This window comes from Hypomesus transpacificus, unplaced genomic scaffold, assembly GCF_021917145.1.
Source record: "Hypomesus transpacificus isolate Combined female unplaced genomic scaffold, fHypTra1 scaffold_139, whole genome shotgun sequence".
NCBI classification, from domain to species: domain Eukaryota; kingdom Metazoa; phylum Chordata; class Actinopteri; order Osmeriformes; family Osmeridae; genus Hypomesus; species Hypomesus transpacificus.
In genome coordinates this window covers 294352-316836 of record NW_025813713.1, presented here as the reverse complement: position 1 = coordinate 316836, position 22485 = coordinate 294352, and the positions used below count along the sequence as shown (strand labels likewise).

Here is a 22485-nt window from a genome sequence, read left to right as displayed (position 1 = left end):
AATGTATCCCTAAAACGAGTGCTCCTCCGCGCCGGGCTGAAGATGGCGGTGATCCCACCGAGGTGTTACGGCCACTCGACATGATAGTCAATTTTACTATGATATTCAAATAAATCGGACATTTTTGAACACCACACAATCCTTGTACGACAGCCAGCTAAATGACGTCCATCATTTTCATAGCTTTTTCTTTTTTGCGTTTTAAGATATTTTTCTGACAGGACAATGTTCACGTTGTAGCTAGCTCGCCTACCATCTAGCTAGCCGAACCCCGAGCTAGCCAGCTAACGTTAGCTAGCTGGTAGCTAACCGCAGCACCGCCGTAGAAAGTGGAGAATGGGAGAAAAGCTGGAACTCAAACTGAAGTCGCCGGTTGGGGCAGAAGCCTCTTCCTATCCGTGGCCGTTACCAGTATACGTGAGTAAAGCTTTCACTGATGAAGTAATAACTGAAAACGTGATGGGATTTTTGTGAGTATATTATAACTTACCCATTGTTTGCTAGCTGGCTACTAGCTAAACACTAACGGAGTGATAGCTGACTGGTTAACAAGGCAGCTATCTAGCGAACGTTACAAGCTAGCTGTGTAAACCCAGTGTGAGGTCAGATGAGAGACGGGCTGTAAAATATAAAGAAACAGGCTAGCTAACTTGCTGTTGTGGCAAGCTGTCACATGTCTTATTGTTTGTGAAACTGAATGTAAAATTCCAGCAAAGCTGGCTTGGTGTCTCGCTAACTTGCGGTGCCTTTGCTCTGTGAATGTGTTCCTGTTTCACATTTAACACGGTGGTTTGACAAGTGTCGCCCCTCGTTGTCTTGGGGACGTTAGTTCTGGAGAAGAGCCATGAGCGGGTCCCGGGCTCATTTCTTTGGGCGGAGATTAGTTTAGTTTGATGTCAATCTTAACGCATGCTTAACGTACAGTAGCCGTTGAGTGTGGCTAAAGGGTGGTTTTAGAAATGGTCTGTGGTAACTTTTCCATTCAGTTGTCTAAGCGCCAAGCAGGCTGCCCCAGTCAAGTGTGAACTGCCGTTCACGCTGAAACGGGCTTGTCCTAAATGTGTCGGAGTGAGATGTGTCGCTGCTCTGCTAGACCCAACAACTCGACACAACTGCTCTAAACGCCATATGCTAGGAAGGTGGTTGCACGTCGTGTGATTTTATCCCGCAGTACCTCGTCTGTCCTCACCTCCAGAGGAACGACAGGAAGGGAACGTATATGCACTGAATCAATGCAGATGTCCTGGTTTATTGACGGTTGGAACGGCAACATTCCAGGCTATATCTCTACAGTTGAGGGAAACGGGTGCATTCCAACAGCTGATAACTTTTAGATGACAAAAGTGACTATTTGCATCCTGAACTAACTTGTTTGGATTATACCTCTCTGTTGAGTGATGTTTAACAACATAAGTCAAAGTAGCGTTGTTTGTCACTGAAAAGAGAGCAGGAATGTGATTGGAGGGAAAGCCTGTGGTTTTCTGTGTTTCCTGTGTTGTCTTATAGTATTGTGGTTTGACCACAGCTGATTGGAGGACCTACCCGGCCTCACACCTGCCACCAATCACTACTCCTCTGTGCCTGTCATTAACCTCACGATGACATTTACTCTCCTGGAAACCTGACTGTTGCTGTTGACACCCTCTCTCCCCTCCTCTTTCCTCCTCCTCTTTCCTCCTCCTCTCTCTTCCTCTCCTCCTCTCTCCTCTTCCTCTCTTCTTCCCCTCCTCCTCTCTCCTCCTCCTTTACTCTTCTCCTCCTCCCCCTCCTTTCTCCTCTTCCTCTCCTCCTCCTCTCTTCTTCCTCTCCTCTCCTTCCTCTCCTCTTCTCTCCCCGTCCTCCTCTTCTCCTCCTCTTCCTCTCCTCCTCCTCTCTTCTTCCTCTCCTCTCCTTCCTCTCCTCTTCTCTCCCCGTCCTCCTCTTCTCCTCCTCTTCTCCTCCTCTTCTCTTCTTCCTCTCCTCTCCTTCCTCTCCTCTTCTCTCCCCGTCCTCTTCCTCTCCTCCTCCTCTCTTCTTCCTCTCCTCTCCTTCCTCTCCTCTTCTCTCCCCGTCCTCCTCTTTCCTCCTCCTCTTTCCTCCTCCTCTCTCTTCCTCTCCTCCTCTCTCCTCTTCCTCTCTTCTTCCCCTCCTCCTCTCTCCTCCTCCTTTACTCTTCTCCTCCTCCTTTCTCCTCCTCTTCCTCTCCTCCTCCTCTCTTCTTCCTCTCCTCTCCTTCCTCTCCTCTTCTCTCCCCGTCCTCCTCTTTCCTCCTCCTCTTTCCTCCTCCTCTCTCTTCCTCTCTTCTTCCCCTCCTCCTCTCTCCTCCTCCTTTACTCTTCTCCTCCTCCTCCTCCTTTCTCCTCCTCTTCCTCTCCTCCTCCTCTCTTCTTCCTCTCCTCTCCTTCCTCTCCTCTTCTCTCCCCGTCCTCCTCTTCTCCTCCTCCTCTTTCCCCGTCCTCTTCCTCTCCTCCTCCTTTCTCCTCCTCTTCCTCTCCTCCTCCTCTCTTCTTCCTCTCCTCTCCTTCCTCTCCTCTTCTCTCCCCGTCCTCCTCTTCTCCTCCTCTTCTCTTCTCGTCCTCTCCTTCCTCTCCTCTTCTCTCCCCGTCCTCCTCTTCTCCTCCTCTCTCCTCCTTTCTCCTCCTCTTCCTCTCCTCCTCCTCTCTTCTTCCTCTCCTCTCCTTCCTCTCCTCTTCTCTCCCCGTCCTCCTCTTCTCCTCCTCCTCTCTTCTTCCTCTCCTCTCCTTCCTCTCCTCTTCTCTCCCCGTCCTCCTCTTCTCCTCCTCTTCTCTTCTCGTCCTCTCCCAGCCTCCAGCTGGTGAAGTTCTATCCTCATTCTTGCAGATGGAATGACACACAACTCTGCTGTGCTGGGATGGATATTATGGCCTTTGTGATGTGGCCCAATGTATGCTGCATGTCTCCTAAGACTCCCCCTCTCATGCTCTCTCTCTCCTGCTCTCTCTCTCCTGCTCTCCCTCTCCTGCTCTCTCTCTCCTGCTCTCCCTCTCCTGCTCTCCCTCTCCTGCTCTCCCTCTCCTGCTCTCTCTCTCCTGCTCTCCCTCTCCTGCTCTCTCTCTCCTGCTCTCCCTCTCCTGCTCTCCCTCTCCTGCTCTCCCTCTCCTGCTCTCTCTCTCCTGCTCTCTCTCTCCTGCTCTCCCTCTCCTGCTCTCTCTCTCCTGCTCTCTCTCTCCTGCTCTCCCTCTCCTGCTCTCCCTCTCCTGCTCTCCCTCTCCTGCTCTCCCTCTCCTGCTCTCCCTCTCCTGCTCTCCCTCTCCTGCTCTCTCTCTCCTGCTCTCTCTCTCCTGCTCTCCCTCTCCTGCTCTCCCTCTCCTGCTCTCCCTCTCCTGCTCTCCCTCTCCTGCTCTCTCTCTCCTGCGCTCTCTCTCCTGCTCTCTCTCTCCTGCTCTCTCTCTCCTGCTCTCCCTCTCCTGCTCTCCCTCTCCTGCTCTCCCTCTTCTGCTCTCTCTCTCCTGCTCTCTCTCTCCTGCTCTCCCTCTCCTGCTCTCTCTCTCTCTCCTGCTGTCTCTCTCTCTCCTGCTCTCCCTCTCCCGCTGTCTCTCTCCTGCTCTCCCTCTCCTGCTCTCTCTCTCCTGCTCTCCCTCTCCTGCTCTCTCTCTCTCTCCTGCTGTCTCTCTCCTGCTCTCTCTCTCCTGCTCTCTCACACCCTCTCTCTTCCTGTTTCCTCTCCTCTCTGTCTGACACAGTCACCATCTGTGGATCCAAATCATTTTGGACTGTTTCCACATGAAGAGTGAACACCTTATGCTGCGTTTCTGCGTGCGTGTGTGTGTGGGCGTAATGACATCACAACCACCTGGTTGAGTGAGTCGTGATCTGTGGTTGTAGGAGGAGCAGTGGAGGCGAGTGGTGTTATTCACCTCAGCTGGCCTGCAGGAGGAGAAGGATGCACAAGGAGGGAGACAGGCAGATAGATTTGGAGTGTGTGTGTGTGTGTGTGTGAGAGAGAAAGTTCCTGTGTTGTGCCACAGCAGAAAGGAGGAGAGGAGAGCACTCTCAATCCCTCATGTCTCTGGGTTATTTTTAGCAGCATCTCTGCTCTGGTGTTGCTGTGTGTGAGAGGCAGGAACACCCCCCCCCCTTTCTCCTCTGCTCACACACACACACACACACACACTACACTACTCACACACACACCACACTATACTACTCACACAAAACACACACACACACACTACACTACTCACACACACACACTATACTACTCACACATAACACACACCCCAACCACACACATGTAGTGCATACCTCTCACAATATATATACACATACATGGAAAGGATACATACCACAGACACACATGCAGTGCATACACTCATGTAATTGTGAAATGTCAGCTTTGTAGTGTGTGTGTGTGTGTGTCGGGGCTGGCTGGTGATATTGACCGGGAAGCTGCTTTAGGCTGCTTCTCCTGTTGGTCTGACTGGCTACAGCTGGCTCCCCCTCCTCCTCCCTCTCCTCCTCCCTCCTCCCTCTCCTCCCTCCTCCCTCTCCTCCTCCTCCCTCTTCCGCCCTCCTCCTCCTCCCTATTCCCTCTCCTCCTCTTCCCTCTCCTCCTCCCCATCCCTCCCTCTCCTCCTCCCTCTCCTCCTCCTCCCTCTCCTCCCTCCTCCCTCTCCTCCTCCTCCCTCTCCTCCCCATCCCTCCCTCTCTTCCTCCTCCCTCTCTTCCTCCTCCCTCTCCTCCTCCTCCCTCTCCTACTCCCTCTCCTCCTCCCTTCCCTCTCCTCTCGTCCTCTCCCTGTCCCGCTCTTCCTGTCCCCCTGTCCCTCTCTTTCACTGCCCTTGCTTGCTTTCTCTTTCTTTCCTCCATCAAACCTCTCTCCTGGGGGCCTTCACTCCTTCCCTCTCTAGTCTCCCTGTCCTTCCCTCTCTTCCTCTCCTCCTGTCTTCCTCCTCCTTTCTAGTCTCTCAGCACTGTGCAGTACTGCTCTCAGAAAGTGGGTCAGTGGGTCATTCCAGTCCAGGCAGCCACAGGCGGAACCAGACAGGCAACCAATGCTGAAACAGGCTGCCAGAGACAGTCTGCACACCAGTACTGACTAGGGGTGGAACGGTACACTTAAATGACGGTTCGGTTCATACCGCGGTTCAGACATCACGGTTTGGTACGAGTTCGGTACAGTGGAGGGAAAAGCAAAACAAAAATGCAGAAGCAGGGCTCCTGACTAACTACTGTACATGCAAGTCTTTGCTAAATGTCTTAAATGTATGATGCGCTTGTCGATCAGTCCTCCTACACCACGACACAATAGGCTACTTGCTGAGCAACAGCGCAAACACAGGCAGGGATACAGTAGCAGCAACGCTAGTGCTAAATAAGTATTAAGACATGTTCGTAGTCTAGGTATAGTGAAAAATAGCCTAACTTTACTAGACTTTTAGCTGCGGTACTAATGCTGAGGGATTGCTAATATCGCTTTCTTACTAGAGCGTGCATTAGTCATTTATTTAGCAGACGCTCTTATTCAGATCAGACGCTCTTATCCAGATCGTCGTATCTAGGAGTCGTTGCTAACGTGTGCTGATGTTGTGCACACCCAATAAATTCCAAAAGTGTAGGTCACACATGCGCGAGTACCAGTAAAACATTCTCGTACTGTCTCAAAAAACTGTCTGGAGCACTGAGAACTTGAAGCCACTATTTGTTATTGTGTCTCAGGCTGTATCACCTACAGTCTGTCCCCTGAGCTAGCTGCAACAGTATGAAGTGTGTAAAGTAGTAAATAGTAAGTACCCCACATAATCTCCAGACTCCATATGTATCTTGTAAACGAAATAAGAGTTATACAACTGAAAATACAGCATCTCTTATTTATTAAGTACATAGAATACCTCCTCACGAAGGTGACACGACTTGTCCTATCCACTACTCTCTCGCCTGTACGAGAGTAGCGTTAAGTGACTGGGAAACCGAAGTCGTGTGTGTCGCCACCACTCGCCATATTCGTCTTTAGTGCTGCTGCTAGTTATCTGCTGCTAGCTATCTGCTGCTAGCTATCTGCTGCTAGCTATCTGCTGCTAGCTATCTGCTGCTAGCTATCTGCTGCTAGCTATCTGCTGCTAGCTATCTGCTGCTAGCTATCTGCTGCTAGCTATCTGCTGCTAGCTATCTGCTGCTAGCTATCTGCTGCTAGCTATCTCTGACTCACTCAGGCACAGCTCGGCTACACAGGTGGCGGCGACAATCAGAGGTAAAGCGGGGCTACAGATTAGGTGTTCCTAAAGAACACGAGTATCTACCAGTAGTTCCGCATTACATTAATTAAATTGCACGCAAGTTTTATTTATTTTTATACCGTGTATTCTCCGTGTGATTTCATGCACCGAACCGTGACGCCCGTACCGTACGGTTCGGTACGAATACATGTACCGTTCCACCCCTAGTACTGACTATAACAGGCTGCAAGGCAGTAACTACTGTAGCAGACAGACAGCCAGACAGGTGTGTGGAATGTCTGGTGAGAGCAGAGACAAGCCTTGCTGGTGTGACTCAGACTCACATGAGAGTGAGTGTTTGTGTACTGAATCCTGCTCTGCCAGTCTGGAGAGAATCTGAGGACAGTGGTGTTATCATTCTTGGTCTTTCTAGGAGTGGAACACACACACACACACCAGCCTCCTCTATGCTCACTGCCTCTGTCTGTTTGGGAACTATTTACATGTTTTCAAATCTGATTATTTGACTGGATGACACAGTATCTTCTGGCCTTTTCTCTCCATGTCTTTCTCTCTCTCTCTCCCTCTCTCTCTGTGTCTCTCTGTATCTGTCTCTCCCTGTATCTGTCTCTCTGTGTCTCTCTCTCGCTGTATCTCTAGGATAAACACCACGATGCTGCTCATGAAATTATCGAGACCATCCGGTAAGACTTGCTCGTACACACACCACACATACACTGCATGTATACTTACTCTACAGTTACACATGCCAACACACACACATCCATGTAAAGCCTTGGTGGTGGTGTGACTGCTGTGCTCCAGGTGGGTGTGTGAGGAGATCCCAGACCTCAAGCTGGCCATGGAGAACTACGTCCTCATTGACTACGACACCAAGAGGTGAGGGAGGGAGGGTGGGTGGGTGGGTGGGAGGGTGGGAGGGAGAGTGGGAGGGTGGGAGGGGACCAATCAATAAGGGAATGGATTCACAATTTTGGTAAAGGTTTAAAACATGTTTAGAATTATTTATTTTTTTAAATAGTAATTTTTGGAAAAAACCTTTTCAAACTTTTTAGTAAAACCTTTAGAAAATAATTTCGAAACTTTTCAAAACTTTTTTTTCCACACTGGATAAGTTGAAAGTTTAAAAAGGGTTGTAACTTTTTTCTTCTGAAAATTGTTTTCCCAAAACGATTTGGTTTGAAAAATATTGTCTACAAAAAGTTTCTAAAGGATGTCTGTATGTGTGATGACTGCTTGTCTCTGCAGCTTTGAGAGTATGCTACGACTGTGTGATAAGTACAACAGGGCCATTGACAGCATACATCAGCTGGTGAGTCCACACACACACATCACCATCTCTGCTCCACTCGTCTGTGTGTGTGTGTGTGTCTCTCCCCCAGTGGAAGGGCACCACCCAGCCCTGTGTGTGTGTGTGTCTCTCCCCCAGTGGAAGGGCACCACCCAGCCCTGTGTTTGTGTCTGTCCCCCAGTGGAAGGGCACCACCCAGCCCTGTGTGTGTGTGTGTCTCTCCCCCAGTGGAAGGGCACCACCCAGCCCTGTGTGTGTGTGTGTCTCTCCCCCAGTGGAAGGGCACCACCCAGCCCTGTGTGTGTGTGTGTCGCTCCCCCAGTGGAAGGGCACCACCCAGCCCTGTGTGTGTGTGTGTGTCTTTCCCCCAGTGGAAGGGCACCACCCAGCCCTGTGTGTGTGTGTGTCTCTCCCCCAGTGGAAGGGCACCACCCAGCCCTGTGTGTGTGTGTGTCTCTCCCCCAGTGGAAGGGCACCACCCAGCCCTGTGTGTGTGTGTGTGTGTCTCTCCCCCAGTGGAAGGGCACCACCCAGCCCTGTGTGTGTGTGTGTGTCTCTCCCCCAGTGGAAGAGCACCACCCAGCCCTGTGTGTGTGTGTGTCTCTCCCCCAGTGGAAGGGCACCACCCAGCCCTGTGTGTGTGTGTGTCTCTCCCCCAGTGGAAGGGCACCACCCAGCCCTGTGTGTGTGTGTGTGTCTCTCCCCCAGTGGAAGGGCACCACCCAGCCCTGTGTGTGTGTGTGTCTCTCCCCCAGTGGAAGGGCACCACCCAGCCCATGAAGCTGAACAAGCGGCCCTCCAACGGGCTGCTGCGCCACATCCTGCAGCAGGTGTACAACCACTCAGTCACCGACCCTGAAAAGCTCAACAACTACGAGCCCTTCTCCCCCGAGGTGTACGGCGAGACGTCCTTCGACCTGGTCGCCCAGATCATCGACGAGATGGAGATGATGGAGGACGACACCTTTGTAGACCTGGGCAGCGGTCAGTAGAGACACAGTAGAGGCACTAGGTGATATATATCTGGGCAGCGGTCAGTAGAGACACAGTAGAGGCACTAGGTGATATATATCTGGGCAGCGGTCAGTAGAGACACAGTAGAGTGTGTTATGGGTCTGTGCAGGTCGTCTTGATCAGTGATCAGCTCCTTTTAATTACAGGTGTGGGCCAGGTGGTGCTGCAGGTTGCTGCGGCAACTAATTGTAAACACTATTATGGGGTGGAGAAAGCAGACATTCCAGCGACTTACGCAGAGGTAAGGAGCGATGAAGAGATGAATTGTTCATCTTCATCACGCAGCAACTCTTACAAAACACAAACGTTTTTTGTGTCCCGAACTGACCTGTAACGTGTGTGTGTGTTACAGTCTATGGACAAAGAGTTTAAGAAGTGGATGAAGTGGTATGGGAAGAAACATGGGGGATACACGGTGAGTTGGTGTGTGTGTGTGCAAGCATGTGTGTATCCTTCAAAAAAACGTTGATACATTGACACCAACTTCCTTTTTCCGTGTGCAGTTGGAGCGAGGGGACTTCCTGTCGGAGGAGTGGAAGGACAGGATCGCCAACACAAGGTAGACAGTCTGGTCCTCATGTCCACCCCAACCACACCAGTGTGAAATCAGTGTTACTGTTCTACAGTGTGATATTAGTGTTACTGTCTCTCTACAGTGTGATATTAGTGTTACTGTCTCTCTACAGTGTGATATTAGTGTTACTGTTCTACAGTGTGATATTAGTGTTACTGTCTCTCTACAGTCTGATATTAGTGTTACTGTCTCTACAGTGTGATATTTGTGAATAATTTCGCCTTCGGACCCGAGGTCGACCACCAACTGAAGGAACGCTTCGCCAACATGAAGGAAGGTTGGTTGGTTGCGTGTGTGTGTGCATGCGCGCGTGTGTGTGTTGTGGAGGAAACTAACCGGGTGTTTGTCAACTCTAGGTGGGAAGATCGTTTCCTCCAAACCTTTTGCACCTCTGAACTTTAGAATCAACAGTCGGAACCTGAGTGGTGAGTAGAGCCTGACCGATATATCGGCGGGCCGATATTATTGGCCGATATTATTGGCCGATATTAGGCACTTTCCAAACTATCGGTATTGGCATTTATAATTATCATATTATTTTAGTGGGGACTCATAAATATTAACAGGAGTCAGATGGCTGAGCAGTTAGGGAATCGGGCTATTAATCAGAAGGTTGCCAGTTCAATACCCGGCCGTGCCAAATTACATTGTGTTTTTGGGCAAGGCACTTCACCTTACTTGCCTCGGGGGAATGTTACTTACTTACTGTAAGTCGCTTTGGATAAGAGCGTCTGCTAAAAATGACTAAATGTAAACTACAAATAACTAATGTAGGGGAAATCAGTTTGTTTTTTCATGCGTTTCTGGATAAAAAAAATATTTTAAATCTGAGTAAAAAATATATAGGGTTTTATATATCGGTATATTATACCCTATATTATATATATCGGATTTTTTAAACACCAAATATTCATATTGGTATCAGCCTTAAAAATCCTTAATCGGTCGGGCTCTAGTGGTGAGTTAAGCTGGGGTCGTGTAGGGGTCAGGTGAGGTCATATAGGGTTCAGGTGAGGTGGTGTAGGGGTCAGGTGAGGTCCTGTAGGGGTGAAGTGAGGTCATGGAGGGGTGAGGTGGTGTAGGGGTCAGCTGGGATGGTGTAGGGGTCAGCTGGGATGGTGTAGGGGTCAGCTGGGATGGTGTAGGGGTCAGCTGGGATGATGTAGGGGTCAGCTGGGATGGTGTAGGGGTCAGCTGGGATGATGTAGGGGTCAGCTGGGATGGTGTAGGGGTCAGCTGGGATGGTGTAGGGGTCAGCTGGGATGATGTAGGGGTCAGCTGGGATGGTGTAGGGGTCAGCTGGGATGATGTAGGGGTCAGCTGGGATGGTGTAGGGGTCAGCTGGGATGATGTAGGGGTCAGCTGGGATGGTGTAGGGGTCAGCTGGGATGATGTAGGGGTCGGCTGGGATGATGTAGGGGTTAGCTGGGATGATGTAGGGGTCAGGTGAGGTCATGTCCTGTCTTTCTGCTGCTCTGTGTGACCGCTGTCCCCCTGCAGACATCGGTACGATCATGAGAGTGGTGGAACTGTCTCCTCTCCGGGGTTCAGTGTCCTGGACAGGAAAACCCGTCTCCTACTATCTGCACACCATAGACCGCACCATAGTGAGTACACACTGCTGTACTCCTGTACTATACTACAGGATATCCTACTACTATCCTTTACAGTACGCTAGTATATTGTATTACACCACAGAGAGCAGAGAGTATTGGGGCAGAGTCTGGGTTCACACTGCTCATTAACCCTCATCTCCTCCTTTACAGCTTGAAAACTATTTTTCTAGTCTGAAGAATCCTAAACTCAGGGTAAGAGAGAGAGAGAAAGTGTGTGTGTGTAGGTTGATGTGTGTGTTGATACCTGTGTGTGTGTTGATACCTGTGTGTGTGTGTGTGTGTGTGTGTCAGGAGGAGCAGGAGATAGCCAGGCGACGGCTGCAGAAGGAAACTAAAGACAGCAAGAGCAGCTCTGCCCTGAACCCCTCTACCCTCTACTCTGCCAAGAGCACCTCTACCCTCTACTCCACCACCCTGACCAAGTCTACCAAGGGCAGCTCCACCACCCCGACCAAGTCCAAGGAGATCAAGGTCTGACCCCTACACCCCTGACCCTCATCAGGCCAGTGTAAGAGAGTCTTGTGTAATGTGTCTCTGTCTCTCTCTTTGTGAGCAGGACTCTGGGGGGGAGGAGGATGGGGGCGTCGTCAACGTGGTGAAGCCGCCTCCCCGCCCACGCAGGCCCCGCCTCCTGAAGAGGAACACCAGGAAAAGGGGCCGGCCAAAGAAGGCCCCTCCCCCTGCAAGCTCCGCCCACGCCGCACCCTCTGCTAGCTCCGCCCACGCGGGCCTCAGCGCCCTGGAGCTGCTGCACGCCAAGACCCTGTCCTCTGCCCCCGGCCAGGGTACACACACACACACTACCATGCTCACAATAACATACACACAGTCTCTCACTCACTCATGCTTAACACTCCCTGTACCCCCTCTCTCTCTGCAGATGTATATGGTGCTCAGAGCTCGTTCTACCAGCTATCTCCTAAAGTCCAGACCTGCTCTTCTGTTCTCCTGGGCCCCCCTCCTCCTGCCCTGCAGCAGCTGCTGGGTGAGCACACACGCTACCTTTACACACACACGCTACCTTTACACACACACACACGCTAGCTTTACACACACACACACGCTACCTTTACACACACACACACGCTACCTTTACACACACACACACGCTACCTTTACACACACACACACACGCTACCTTTACACACACACGCGCCTCCATCCCTCCCTGACATCCCTCCTCTCCCCAGATAACTTCAGGGTTCAGTACCTGCAGCTCATGGCTCACATGCAGATGCCCCAGTACCACTCCTCTCTACAGCTGCAGCTCCAGCAGGAGAAGGTAACTCTCTCTCTCTCTCTCTCTCTCTCTCTCTCTCTCTGTGTCTCTCTCTGTCTCTCTGGTTCTCTCACAAACACCCCCCCTCCCCCAGGTAAAGCACAGGCAGCTCTGCAGTCAGGCGGAGCAGTTGCAGGATGTGTGTCAAGCTCACAAGGACCAGATCAAGGGGCTCTTCCACACCAAGCTGGATGAGGTACACACTGTGGTTATATGTGTGTGTGTGTATCACTCTGTGTGTGCCTGTATGACCCTGTGTGTGTGTATATGACTGTGTGTGTAGCTGGGGGTGAAGGCCCTGACAGAGCAGGATGTGCTCCAGGCCCAGAAGGAGATCTCCGCCCACAACCAGCAGCTGCAGGAGCAGACCAGACAGCTGCAGACGGACATGCTGCAGCTCCGAGACCACAGCCTGCTGCTGGTGAGCCCCTGCTGGAGGGACAGACCCTGTGCAACAAGCCCCTACTGACACAAGTGTGCTTAGTGACAGGCTAACTTACCTGACACGTGTGTGTTTGCGCGTGCAGCTGAAGGCTCGCTGTGAGGAGCTGCAGCTGGACTGGGGCGGTCTGTGTCTGGAGAGTCTTCTGAAGGAGAAGCAGGCTCTGCGAAGGCAGATCTCTGAGAAACAACGCCTCTGTCTTGAGCTGCAGGTATGCACACACACACAGTCCTCCTGCCTCCATCATCTCTGTAGTGGTGCTCAGTACAGAGTGCAGCGCCCTCTGCTGTCACACTTTCAGTACTGCAGCTGTTTCATGTTCACCATGGTTACTGCCCTGAACAACCTTTGTGGTTTACAACTGCTGTATGACATCACCATGACCCCCTGTGTGTTCCAGATCAGCATAGTGGAGCTGGAGAAGAGCCAGAGGCAACAGGAGCTTCTGCAACTCAAGTCCTACAGCGCCCCCTACAGGGGGGCCGGGGGGGCTCCCCCCCACCCTGCACTGGGAGGGCCCCCCGGGGGGGGTGGCCTCAACGGCATGAGCCCCCAGCTGACCCTTAACGGGACGGCATCCCCCGGATACGAGCGGGTGGTCGGGGGGGCCCGCTACCTCCCCGTGTCCCCCGACCACGAGGCCCCCGCCCCCGACGCCAGGCAGCGAATCCTGGGGGGGGGCGGGGGGCTGCACCCCCTCCCAGACTACACACGCTTCTCCCCTGCCAAGATAGCCCTGAGGAGACACCTGAACCAGGACTCAGGGCATCTCCGGGGGCTGGGGGGCCATCGGGGGGAGCTAGGGGGGCTGGGGGCCCCCACGTTTGGGCCCAAACCCTACGGCTCTCCGTCCTCCAACGGACAGCTGAGCAGCACTGCAAAGACCTCCGACCGGGTAGGGAGACTGCACACACAAACACACATTCACACACACAGCACACACACACTTGTCACTTGTTCACACACACCCCTAAGTGTCGTGCTGTGTGTGTGCTGTGTGTGTGTGTGTGCTGTGTGTGCTGTGTGTGTGTGCTGTGTGCGCTGTGTGTGTGCTGTGTGTGCTGTGTGTGTGCGCTGTGTGTGTGCGCTGTGTGTGCGCTGTGTGCTGTGTGTGTGTGCTGTGTGTGTGTGCTGTGTGTGCTGTGTGTGTGCTGTGTGTGTGCGCTGTGTGTGCGCTGTGTGCTGTGTGTGTGTGCTGTGTGTGTGTGCTGTGTGTGCTGTGTGTGTGCTGTGTGTGTGCTGTGTGTGTGCGCTGTGTGTGCGCTGTGTGTGTGTGTGGTCCAGGCTGGTAAGGAGAAGAGCCCTGCTCTGGCAGACACCATCACCAGCCTTCCTGTCAGCATCCCTCTCAGCACGGTGCACCCCAGCAAGCTGCCTGTTAGCATCCCGCTAGCCAGCGTGGTGCTGCCCAGCCGGGCAGAGAGACTGGTGGGTCCCCTGGAGCACAGCACAGCATAGCTAACCCTGTCTGCCTAGCACAGCATAGCTAACCCTGTCTGCCTAGCATAGCATATCATAGCTAACCCTGTCTGCCTAGCACAGCATAGCACAGCATAGCTAACCCTGTCTGCATAGCACAGCATAGCACAGCATAGCTAACCCTGTCTGCATAGCACAGCATAGCATATCATAGCTAACCCTGTCTGCATAGCACAGCATAGCATATCATAGCTAACCCTGTCTGCATAGCACAGCATAGCATATCATAGCTAACCCTGTCTGCATAGCACAGCATAGCATATCATTGCTAGCCCTGCCCAGCACAGCATAGCATATCATAGCTAACCCTGTCTGCATATCATAGCTAACCCTGTCTGCCCAGCACAGCATAGCATATCATAGCTAACCTTGTTTGCATAGCATAGCTAACCCTGTCTCCCTAGCACAGCATAGCTAACCCTGTCTGCATAGCACAGCATAGCTAACCCTGTCTGCCTAGCACAGCACAGCAAATCATAGCTAACCCTGTCTGCCTAGCACAGCATAGCATATCATAGCTAACCCTGTCTGCATAACACAGCACAGCATATCATAGCTAACCCTGTCTGCCTAGCACAGCATAGCATATCATAGCTAACCCTGTCTGCATAGCACAGCATAGCATAGCTAACCCTGTCTGGATAGCATAGCTTAGCTAACCCTGTCTGCAAAGCATAGCTAACCGTGTCTGCCTAGCACAGCACAGCATATCATAGCTAACCCTGTTCGCATAGCATAGCATAGCTAACCCTGTCTGCACAGCACAGCTAACCCTGTCTGCCTAGCACAGCATAGCTAACCCTGTCTGCCCAGCATAGAATAGCTAACCCTGTCTGCCTAGCACAGTATAGCATAGCTAACCCTGTTTGCATAGCATAGCTAACCCTGTCTGCCTAGCACAGCAGAGCATAGCTAACCCTGTCTGCCCAGCATAGGATAGCATAGTTCAAGTTCAAGTTCAAGTCTTTTATTTGTCAGGTGCACAGAGCAACACAAGGTTAGACTGGGCACTGAAATTCTTAAGACAAGACAACGCAAGCACTTGGCATAACATATAAGTACACAGAACAAATTTACATCTATAGCTATGCTAACCCTGTCTGCATAGCATAGGATAGCATAACTAGCTACCAGTGTCTGCATGGCCTACTATATCAGCTTTTCTTCTTTGTTTCAGAGGAGTACACCCAGTCCTGTGTCCCAGACTAATGGTGAGCAGCTTCACACAGTACACACACACACAATACACTACACACACCACACACACACACCACACCTACACGCCACACACAATACACTACACACACACACAATACACTACACACACACACAATACACTACACACACACACACAGCATGTCCTCACCCCCATCTCCTCCCAGGATACTCAGGTCTGGTCAACGGGGGCCCCCACCCCCCAGACGAGCAGGCATCCCACGCCCCCCTGCCGGCCAGCCGGCCCCCCCACAGCCCCCCTTCCAGCACGGGAGGAGTACTGCAGTATGCCGACGCCCCCCCCAGAGCCCCCCCTGACGACGGGGGAGGTGCCTCAGACTCAGACCCCCTGGATGGAGAGACGCGCCGGCGGATCTTCTTCTCCTCCTCTTCCTCTTCCTCCTCCTCCTCTTCCTCACTGGGCGGGGCCTCGTCCAGGCTCCACCCCCCATCCATCGGCGCCAAGCACCACGGCAATCACCACCACCACCACCAAGCTACGTCTGGAGTCTCTCCACACACACACCCTCACACACACACTTACTCCCAGGAGGGGCGCAGACGGGGGAGGAGGAAGCGGAGTTTGGCAGGGGGGCCTCCGGCCACCACGTCCCCCAAAAGGAAGGCCTTCCCTGGACTAGGCTCTGGAGTGCAGCCCTCTGGCTCCCCCCTCAACATCAGCTCCATGGTGAGTGTAGTCTGGGACGTCCTGCTGTGTCCTAGTCTGGGACGTTGTCTTGGTTGGTTGTAGGAGTTGTTGGTTAAATGGGATGTTCATCAAATGAGATTAGATTGGACTCACACACAGTAGAGCCTCTCTTTGGAAGATACTGATATACTGTGTGTGACCAGGTGAACAACATCAACCAGCCTCTAGAGATCTCAGCCATCTCCTCCCCGGAGCAGTCTTGCCGGAGCCCGGGCCCCCCCAACCTTGACCCCCCTGGGCCCCCTGACCTGGACCCCCCCGTGCTGCAGAGGGAACGCCCCCTGGTGGCCCCTGGCTGCTACTCCTCAGACCCCAGCTCAGACGACGAGGACTCAGGGTACCCTGCCAACCGCTCCCGGTGAGCCACATGACCCGCCTGCAACCACAACATCACCCTACCCTCCACCTGCAACCACAACATCACCCTACCCTCCACCTGCAACCACAACATCACCCTACCCTCCACCTGCAACCACAACATCACCCTACCCTCCACCTGCAACCACAACATCACCCTACCCTCCACCTGCAACCACAACATCACCCTACCCTCCACCTGCAACCACAACATCACCCTACCCTCCAACCACAATATGATATAAGTAGGACTGTGATTGTGTGTGTCTTTAGGATTGAAAGGAAGATCGCCACCATCTCTCTGGAGAGCCGAGACGTGGCGGGGAGAGGAGAGAGAGGTGAAGAACACTTCCTGTCTGATCTCATTTCCTGTCTGGTCTCCCTGTCTAACCAACACTCATATTTGTGTTTAGCTATTTTAAATACTGTTTTCCTTCTCCCTCCCTCTCTTTCCCCCTATCTCTCTCAGTTGGCAGGAAGTCAGGTGGAAGTAGTGGCAACATAACAGGAAGTGAAGTCAGCTCTTCCTCCTCCTCCTCCACCTCCAAATGGAAATCGACCTTCTCCCCCATTTCCGACCCCAAGCCCCCCCAAGACCTCCGCCAGGGGGGCTCCCCCCCAGGGGGGCCACGTGGCCAGGGGGGCAGCACCGACTCAGACTCAGACCACAAGCCCTCTCAGCGCCGGAGGGGACCCAGTGGGGACATTACCCCCCCCAACCCCTTCCTCAGCCAGGAGGCAGGGGGGCGGGGAGCCAGCGGGGGGCCAGCGGGTGGAAGGCAGAAGTGTCGTGAGTGGGAGGTGAAGATGTCACCCCCGGGCCTGTCCAGCCAGAACCTCTTCATCTCTGCCAGCGCTGGGCTGCTGGCCGGCAGGGTGGGGGGGGGCAGCCCCGGGGCCGGGCCGGGGGGCGGGACACCCTACCTGGGTCAGTTCCCCCTGGGGGGGGCCTCTGTGCTCCAGTCTCTGTTTGGGGCCCAGACCGGGGCCCCCACGGGTGGGGCGGGGCGGCTGGTCAACGGACACACAACCCTGGGAGGATTCTCCAGCCCTGGGCTGGCCGGAGGCACTGCTGGAGGTGAGGACCACACACACACATACATCTTACCACACACGCACACATCTTACCACACACACACCTACCTCTCACTCTGTCTGATTATGAGGCGAGGGGGGGAGGCAAGAGGGAGTAGGGGCAGAGAGAGAGGGAGGAGGGAGAGAGAAACCTGCTGTGACCGGGTAAGTGGAAACTCATGCAGGTCCCTCTCTGCAGTAGGACTGTCTCCCTGGTCAAGGGTGTTGGCCGCTGCATTTTGTCAGTAAAAACAGAACTCGGAAGATGAGACTTTCCAGTCCTAGCTTGATGACCAATCAGAGCACGGATGTTTCACAGCCCCCTGTGCAGTACCCTATCAGCACGTGGAACCACCATGTGGAGCGCGCCCAGCCTGTGAGGACAGGTCCTGATAGGTTGGCTGTAGAGAGAAGGTAGCAGGCCTGCATGGTCCTAGAGCCCTCCAGACCTACATCACCTGGCTGGTCCTGCTGCTGCCTGGCCTTTCACTACAGACCCTGTCTGGGAGAACACACACACTTGCTCTAACACACACACACTTACTCTAACACACACACACACACACTTCACCCTCTGTCTGGGTCCATAGTGAAAGGCCTCTGCTTCTGCCTATCTGTCTGTCTCTGTCTATTTGTCTGTCTCTCTGTCTGTCTGTCTATCTGTCTGTGTGTCTGTATGACCTGCTTGCCGCTTTGCAAACCTGGCTCAGCCCTCCCCTTCTGTCTCCCTCCCCCATCTCTCTCTCTCCCCTCCTGGTCTCTGCGTGTGATTGCAGGTATATTTCACCATGTGGTCCCTTCAGGCTCCTCACACCAGTTTGGGGCCGCGGGGGCCAGCCCAGGGGCCCGCTCCTCTCTGCTCAGTCTGTCCTCCTCCCAGCAGCACCTCCTCCCCTCTGCCCAGCCCCCCTCCTCCTCCTCCTCCCAGCACCTCCCCTCTGCCCAGCCCCCCTCCTCCTCCTCCCAGCAGCACCTCCTCCCCTCTGCCCAGCCCTCCTCCTCCTCCTCCCAGCAGCACCTCCTCCCCTCTGCCCAGCCCTCCTCCTCCTCCTCCCAGCACCTCCCCTCTGCCCAGCCCCCCTCCTCCTCCTCCTCCCAGCAGCACCTCCTCTCTGCCCAGCCCCCCTCCTCCTCCTCCTCACCCCAGCACCTCCTCCTCTCGGCCCAGGCCTCTTCCTCTTCCTACATATCTGTGGTCTCCTCCTCCCTCCCTCCAGCCCATTTCAACCGCACCCATACAGTGTTACACACCTCCCCCTCCTCCCTCTCTCTCCCCCCTGTCCCATCCTTGCTAACCTCCTCTTCATGTATCTCCACCTCCTCCTCCTCCCCCTCCTCTCGCTCTGACACCTTCCTGCCTGCTGGTCTACCTCCCTCCTGCGTCCAGCATCAGAGAACTCTCTCCTCCTCTCCTCTCTCCTCCTCCTCTCCTGTAGCTACTCCTTCCTCCTCCTCTCGGCCCTTCACCGGTCCCTCCCCCCTCCCCCCTCCTCCCCCAGTAAGCTCCCCAGAAGGAGGTGCAGGAAGAGGATCTGGGAGGGGGACGATGTGGCGAACATTGGGCCTCCCCTCTTCCTCTCACCCCTCCTCCTCCTCTCACCCCTCTTCCTCCTCTCACCCCTCCTCCTCCTCTCACCCCTCCTCTTCCTCCCCCCAGCTGTCAGGCGCCTGGCCCAGATAGGGGGGGTGGGGGACAGGGCAGGGAGCTGGTGAGTCTGGGGATGGGAGGAGAGGGTGGGGGACAGGGGAGGGAGCAGGTGAGTCTGGGGATGGGAGGAGAGGGTGAGACCCCTGGGCTCCCCAAGCTGCTGGTCAGTTTGAACAAGGTACGTAAAGTCACGTATGAACTGTTACCCAACACAACACGACCCACCCAGCAGAGATATGAGTGCACTTCCCTCCCCCTCCTCTCCTGTCATCACCAGCACAAGCATGGGATTCAAATGTGTTCATTTCTAAGACACTTTTATTTGATCTCAAATGACTTGCAGGGGAGAATTTGAACCAGTGACCTCTCGATCTGCAGTCAAAAGCTCTAACCACTGAGCTATGACCCATCCTCATGGTTGGTTCTACTGATGTCACATCTTGTTTGACTGATTCTCCTTCTTGTCCCGGACAGGTAACTGAAGATATCTACCTCAAGACAACCATAGCTATGCAAGCAGTCCAGGTGTGGACCCAAGACCTTCTGCTCTTTGGTCCTCCAGTCCTGACACGCACACACACACACACACACACACACACACCACTGTGAAGGTCATGTTTGTGTGAGGAGGAGGAGGGGGGGCACCTCGTGAGTGGACACCTGGCCCGGCTGTTTCTACGGGGCAGTAGAGAGTTCATCACTGCCCCCCAGGTGCTGAAATCTTTTATGAAATAGGAAAAGAAAAAAAAGAAAAGAAAAAAAATGCCACCCTTTTTGAATGTTTTAGACTTGATTCTGATATTGATATACAGATCAAAGCACAGCACATTCCACTAAGTTCACACTACCTAGTTACCTAGGTAACTGCTCAGTGCGCTCTCATCTTCTTAACCTCTAACCCCTCACATAACCAGGTCACATGATCATTGAGGACACTTTGACCCTGGGGTAAGGTGCTGGGTGCTATGGTAACCAGGGTTCACACTGGATAACCCCCTCCCCGCACACACACACACACACACACACTGTGGTGAAGCAGGGCAGTATAAGCAGGCATGATGTCACCTGCTTGTTAGTGAACAGAAGAGATGAAAGGAGAAACCACGGTGCTAGCCAGGGCGCTCACCCTAGCAGGGCGCTCACCCTAGCAGGGCGCTCACCCTAGCAGGGCGCTAACCCTAGCAGGGCGCTAACCCTAGCAGGGCGCTAACCCTAGCAGGGCGCTCATGTCTCATCCCTTCTCTTCTCCTCTGGGCGGCCTCACCTGCCGCCACCCTGACCACTTCCTGTTCTGTTGTGGTGGTTCCTGTAACTCGTCCAACCCCATACACACTCGCGCGCGCGCACACACACACACACAGCAATCCAAAACCTCTTTTCATACACACTGGGAATTCAAGAGTTAACAAACAGTAACAAACTACTGGGCAATTTTCACCGCGTTTTTAATCTTTTTATTTTCTATTTCATTGTACATTGTGAACTATGTTGTACTGTGAATGGAGATCATTCTCTGGCTATATAATTGTGTATAATTTAGATTATTATATTTATGCTGTCAGATGGTCTCCATTCGCTATGTGGATTAGAGGTTTTCTAATTCTGTTTTTTTGTCTTTTGTTTTGTTGTGTTAAAATCCTGAACCATGTGTGGAATGCATAAATTTGTGTATACTTGACTCAGTCAAAAAAACAATGGTGCTATGATCTGTACAACTCTGGACTGTGCCTGAGTAAAGTTTCTTCAATATTGAGCGGATCAGTGAGTTGTACTGAGCTAGCGATGCCCTCCTGCTGTGGACAGGGTGTCCTCCCAGGTGCTGATGATAGACCAAGCAGGTGCTACGAAGACTGGGCCTCCACAGGTACCAGCCTCTCTAGCTTGGAGTCACACACACACACACACACCTCACACACACTGCAGGGAACTCCCGCTACTCTCATACATCTGTCATCGGAAGGGAGATTATAGCTCGGTGGTTAGAGTATTTGACTCCAGATTGAGATCACAGGTTCAAATCCCCCTTTTGTATATCTCCTAAATGAATATATGGATGTTAACCAGCAGGCTGCAGCCAGGCAGGCTGAACCCAGTTAGACCTGCTGTTGGATCTAGAACCCAGTGAGACCTGCTGTTGGATCTAGCTCTTCCAGCCTGACTGATAGGAAGCTAGTTGTTCCTGTGTTCACCCAGCACCCCCCCTCCTCTACTAACCTGGTGAGAGCCACCCTCTGCAACCCAGCCTTACATCCATCCCTCTGATACCAACTGTTCCCATAGATCTGGTGCTAACTAACATGCTGTGCTATTGGTGTGTGTGTGTGTGTGTGTGTGTGTGTGTGTGTGTGTGTGTGTGGTACCTTTAGCGGACAGGTGTGTGTGCGCGCCCGCGCGCCCTGTGTGCTCCACCAACCCAGTTTCTATACTTTCCCGGGGTGCTCAGATGAGAAGCACAATGCTGTGTTTGTCTAGTACTGTTCAGAAACAGTGTTGTGTTGGTCTAGTACTTTTCAGAAACACAGTGTTGTGTTGGTCTAGTACTGTTCTCTGCAGTCTGGTGGTCTTTTACACCTTTAACAAGGACAAAGCAGCTATATCCCTTTCTGCTACCATGCTAGCATTCTACTGATAGCTGGGGCACGGGTACCTAGCTAGCATGTTAGCCTTCTACTGTTAGCGGGGGTGGGGGTACCTAGCTAGCATGCTAGCCTTCTACTGTTGGCAGGGGCTGGGGTACCTAGCTAGCATGCTAGCCTTCTACTGTTAGCAGGGGCTGGGGTACCTAGCTAGCATGTTAGCCTTCTACTGTTGGCAGGGGCTGGGGTACCTAGCTAGCATGTTAGCCTTCTACTGTTAGCATAGGCCGGGGTACCTAGCTAGCATGCTAGTCAACCTCTGCTGTCTTGTCATGAAATGCTTCCTCCATCTCTGGGGGCACCGTGTGTGGGAGTGAGAACTCAGCTGTCATCACCGTTCTGTAGCGCAATATTAGATTGTACCACCTTTAAAACAAGGAATTCGAGATCTGTCCCACTTCCTGTTTGTGCACCTGTTAGGCAGAGGACTACAAACGCAAACAGAGGACTACAAACATGAACCCTGATATTTAACTCAGGAACCTGTCAAAATGAGGTAACATTTTCTAACTACTGGAAGTCAAATCAGGTGTGGCATTGACCAACTCAGGACCGACACCCTTCTCTCTGATGATGCGACTCGTAATAACTGGTGCTGTCAGTCAACAGTCTTTTATTTGTCAGGTACACAGATCGCCTTACTGATAAGTGTTTGGGTCTCTTACTCCCCAACCTAAAGATTCTCACTGTCACACACGGGTGGTGCCCCCCCCCCCCACAGGCCTCTCACAGGCACACCCACTCTGCAAGCTGGAATAAGTGTGTGTGTGACAGGTGTGTGTTGATCAGTGAAGCCAGATCAGGTGTGTTGATGAGGTGAAAGAGGTGCAATAACAGCAAACCTCTGTTACAGACTCCAGGGTTTGTGTTGGTGCTTATATCTTTTAAGATGTTTAAATGACAACATTTTGAAATTAAATGTTTGTTTTTTCCGCATTTTATGATAATTATTAATAAATAATGGTTTCATATAAA

General features: G+C 52.8%; 1 protein-coding gene across 1 annotated transcript; it reads left to right on the top strand.

Moving 5' to 3' along the window:
• Positions 1-4: 4 nt before the first annotated feature.
• On the top strand, positions 5-22485 carry dot1l (DOT1-like histone H3K79 methyltransferase). The gene is made up of 27 exons (XM_047051116.1): positions 5-417; positions 6816-6859; positions 6981-7055; positions 7425-7488; positions 8223-8451; positions 8628-8722; positions 8834-8896; positions 8985-9040; positions 9253-9332; positions 9412-9480; positions 10556-10662; positions 10822-10863; positions 10963-11142; positions 11228-11456; positions 11552-11656; positions 11862-11953; positions 12045-12146; positions 12234-12371; positions 12478-12603; positions 12793-13287; positions 13677-13820; positions 15049-15082; positions 15254-15774; positions 15939-16153; positions 16426-16490; positions 16622-17230; positions 19349-22485. The coding sequence occupies exons 1-27, from the start codon at positions 337-339 to the stop codon at positions 19354-19356; spliced, it is 4068 nt and encodes a 1355-aa protein (XP_046907072.1). The 5' UTR covers positions 5-336; the 3' UTR covers positions 19357-22485.

Coding starts and splice junctions, on each gene's coding strand:
- dot1l (XM_047051116.1), top strand. CDS start 337: ATGGGAGAAAAGCTGGAACTCAAACTGAAGTCGCCGGTTGGGGCAGAA. Junction 6,860..6,980: donor GAAATTATCGAGACCATCCG/GTAAGACTTGCT, acceptor GCTGTGCTCCAG/GTGGGTGTGTGAGGAGATCC. Junction 15,083..15,253: donor TCCTGTGTCCCAGACTAATG/GTGAGCAGCTTC, acceptor ATCTCCTCCCAG/GATACTCAGGTCTGGTCAAC.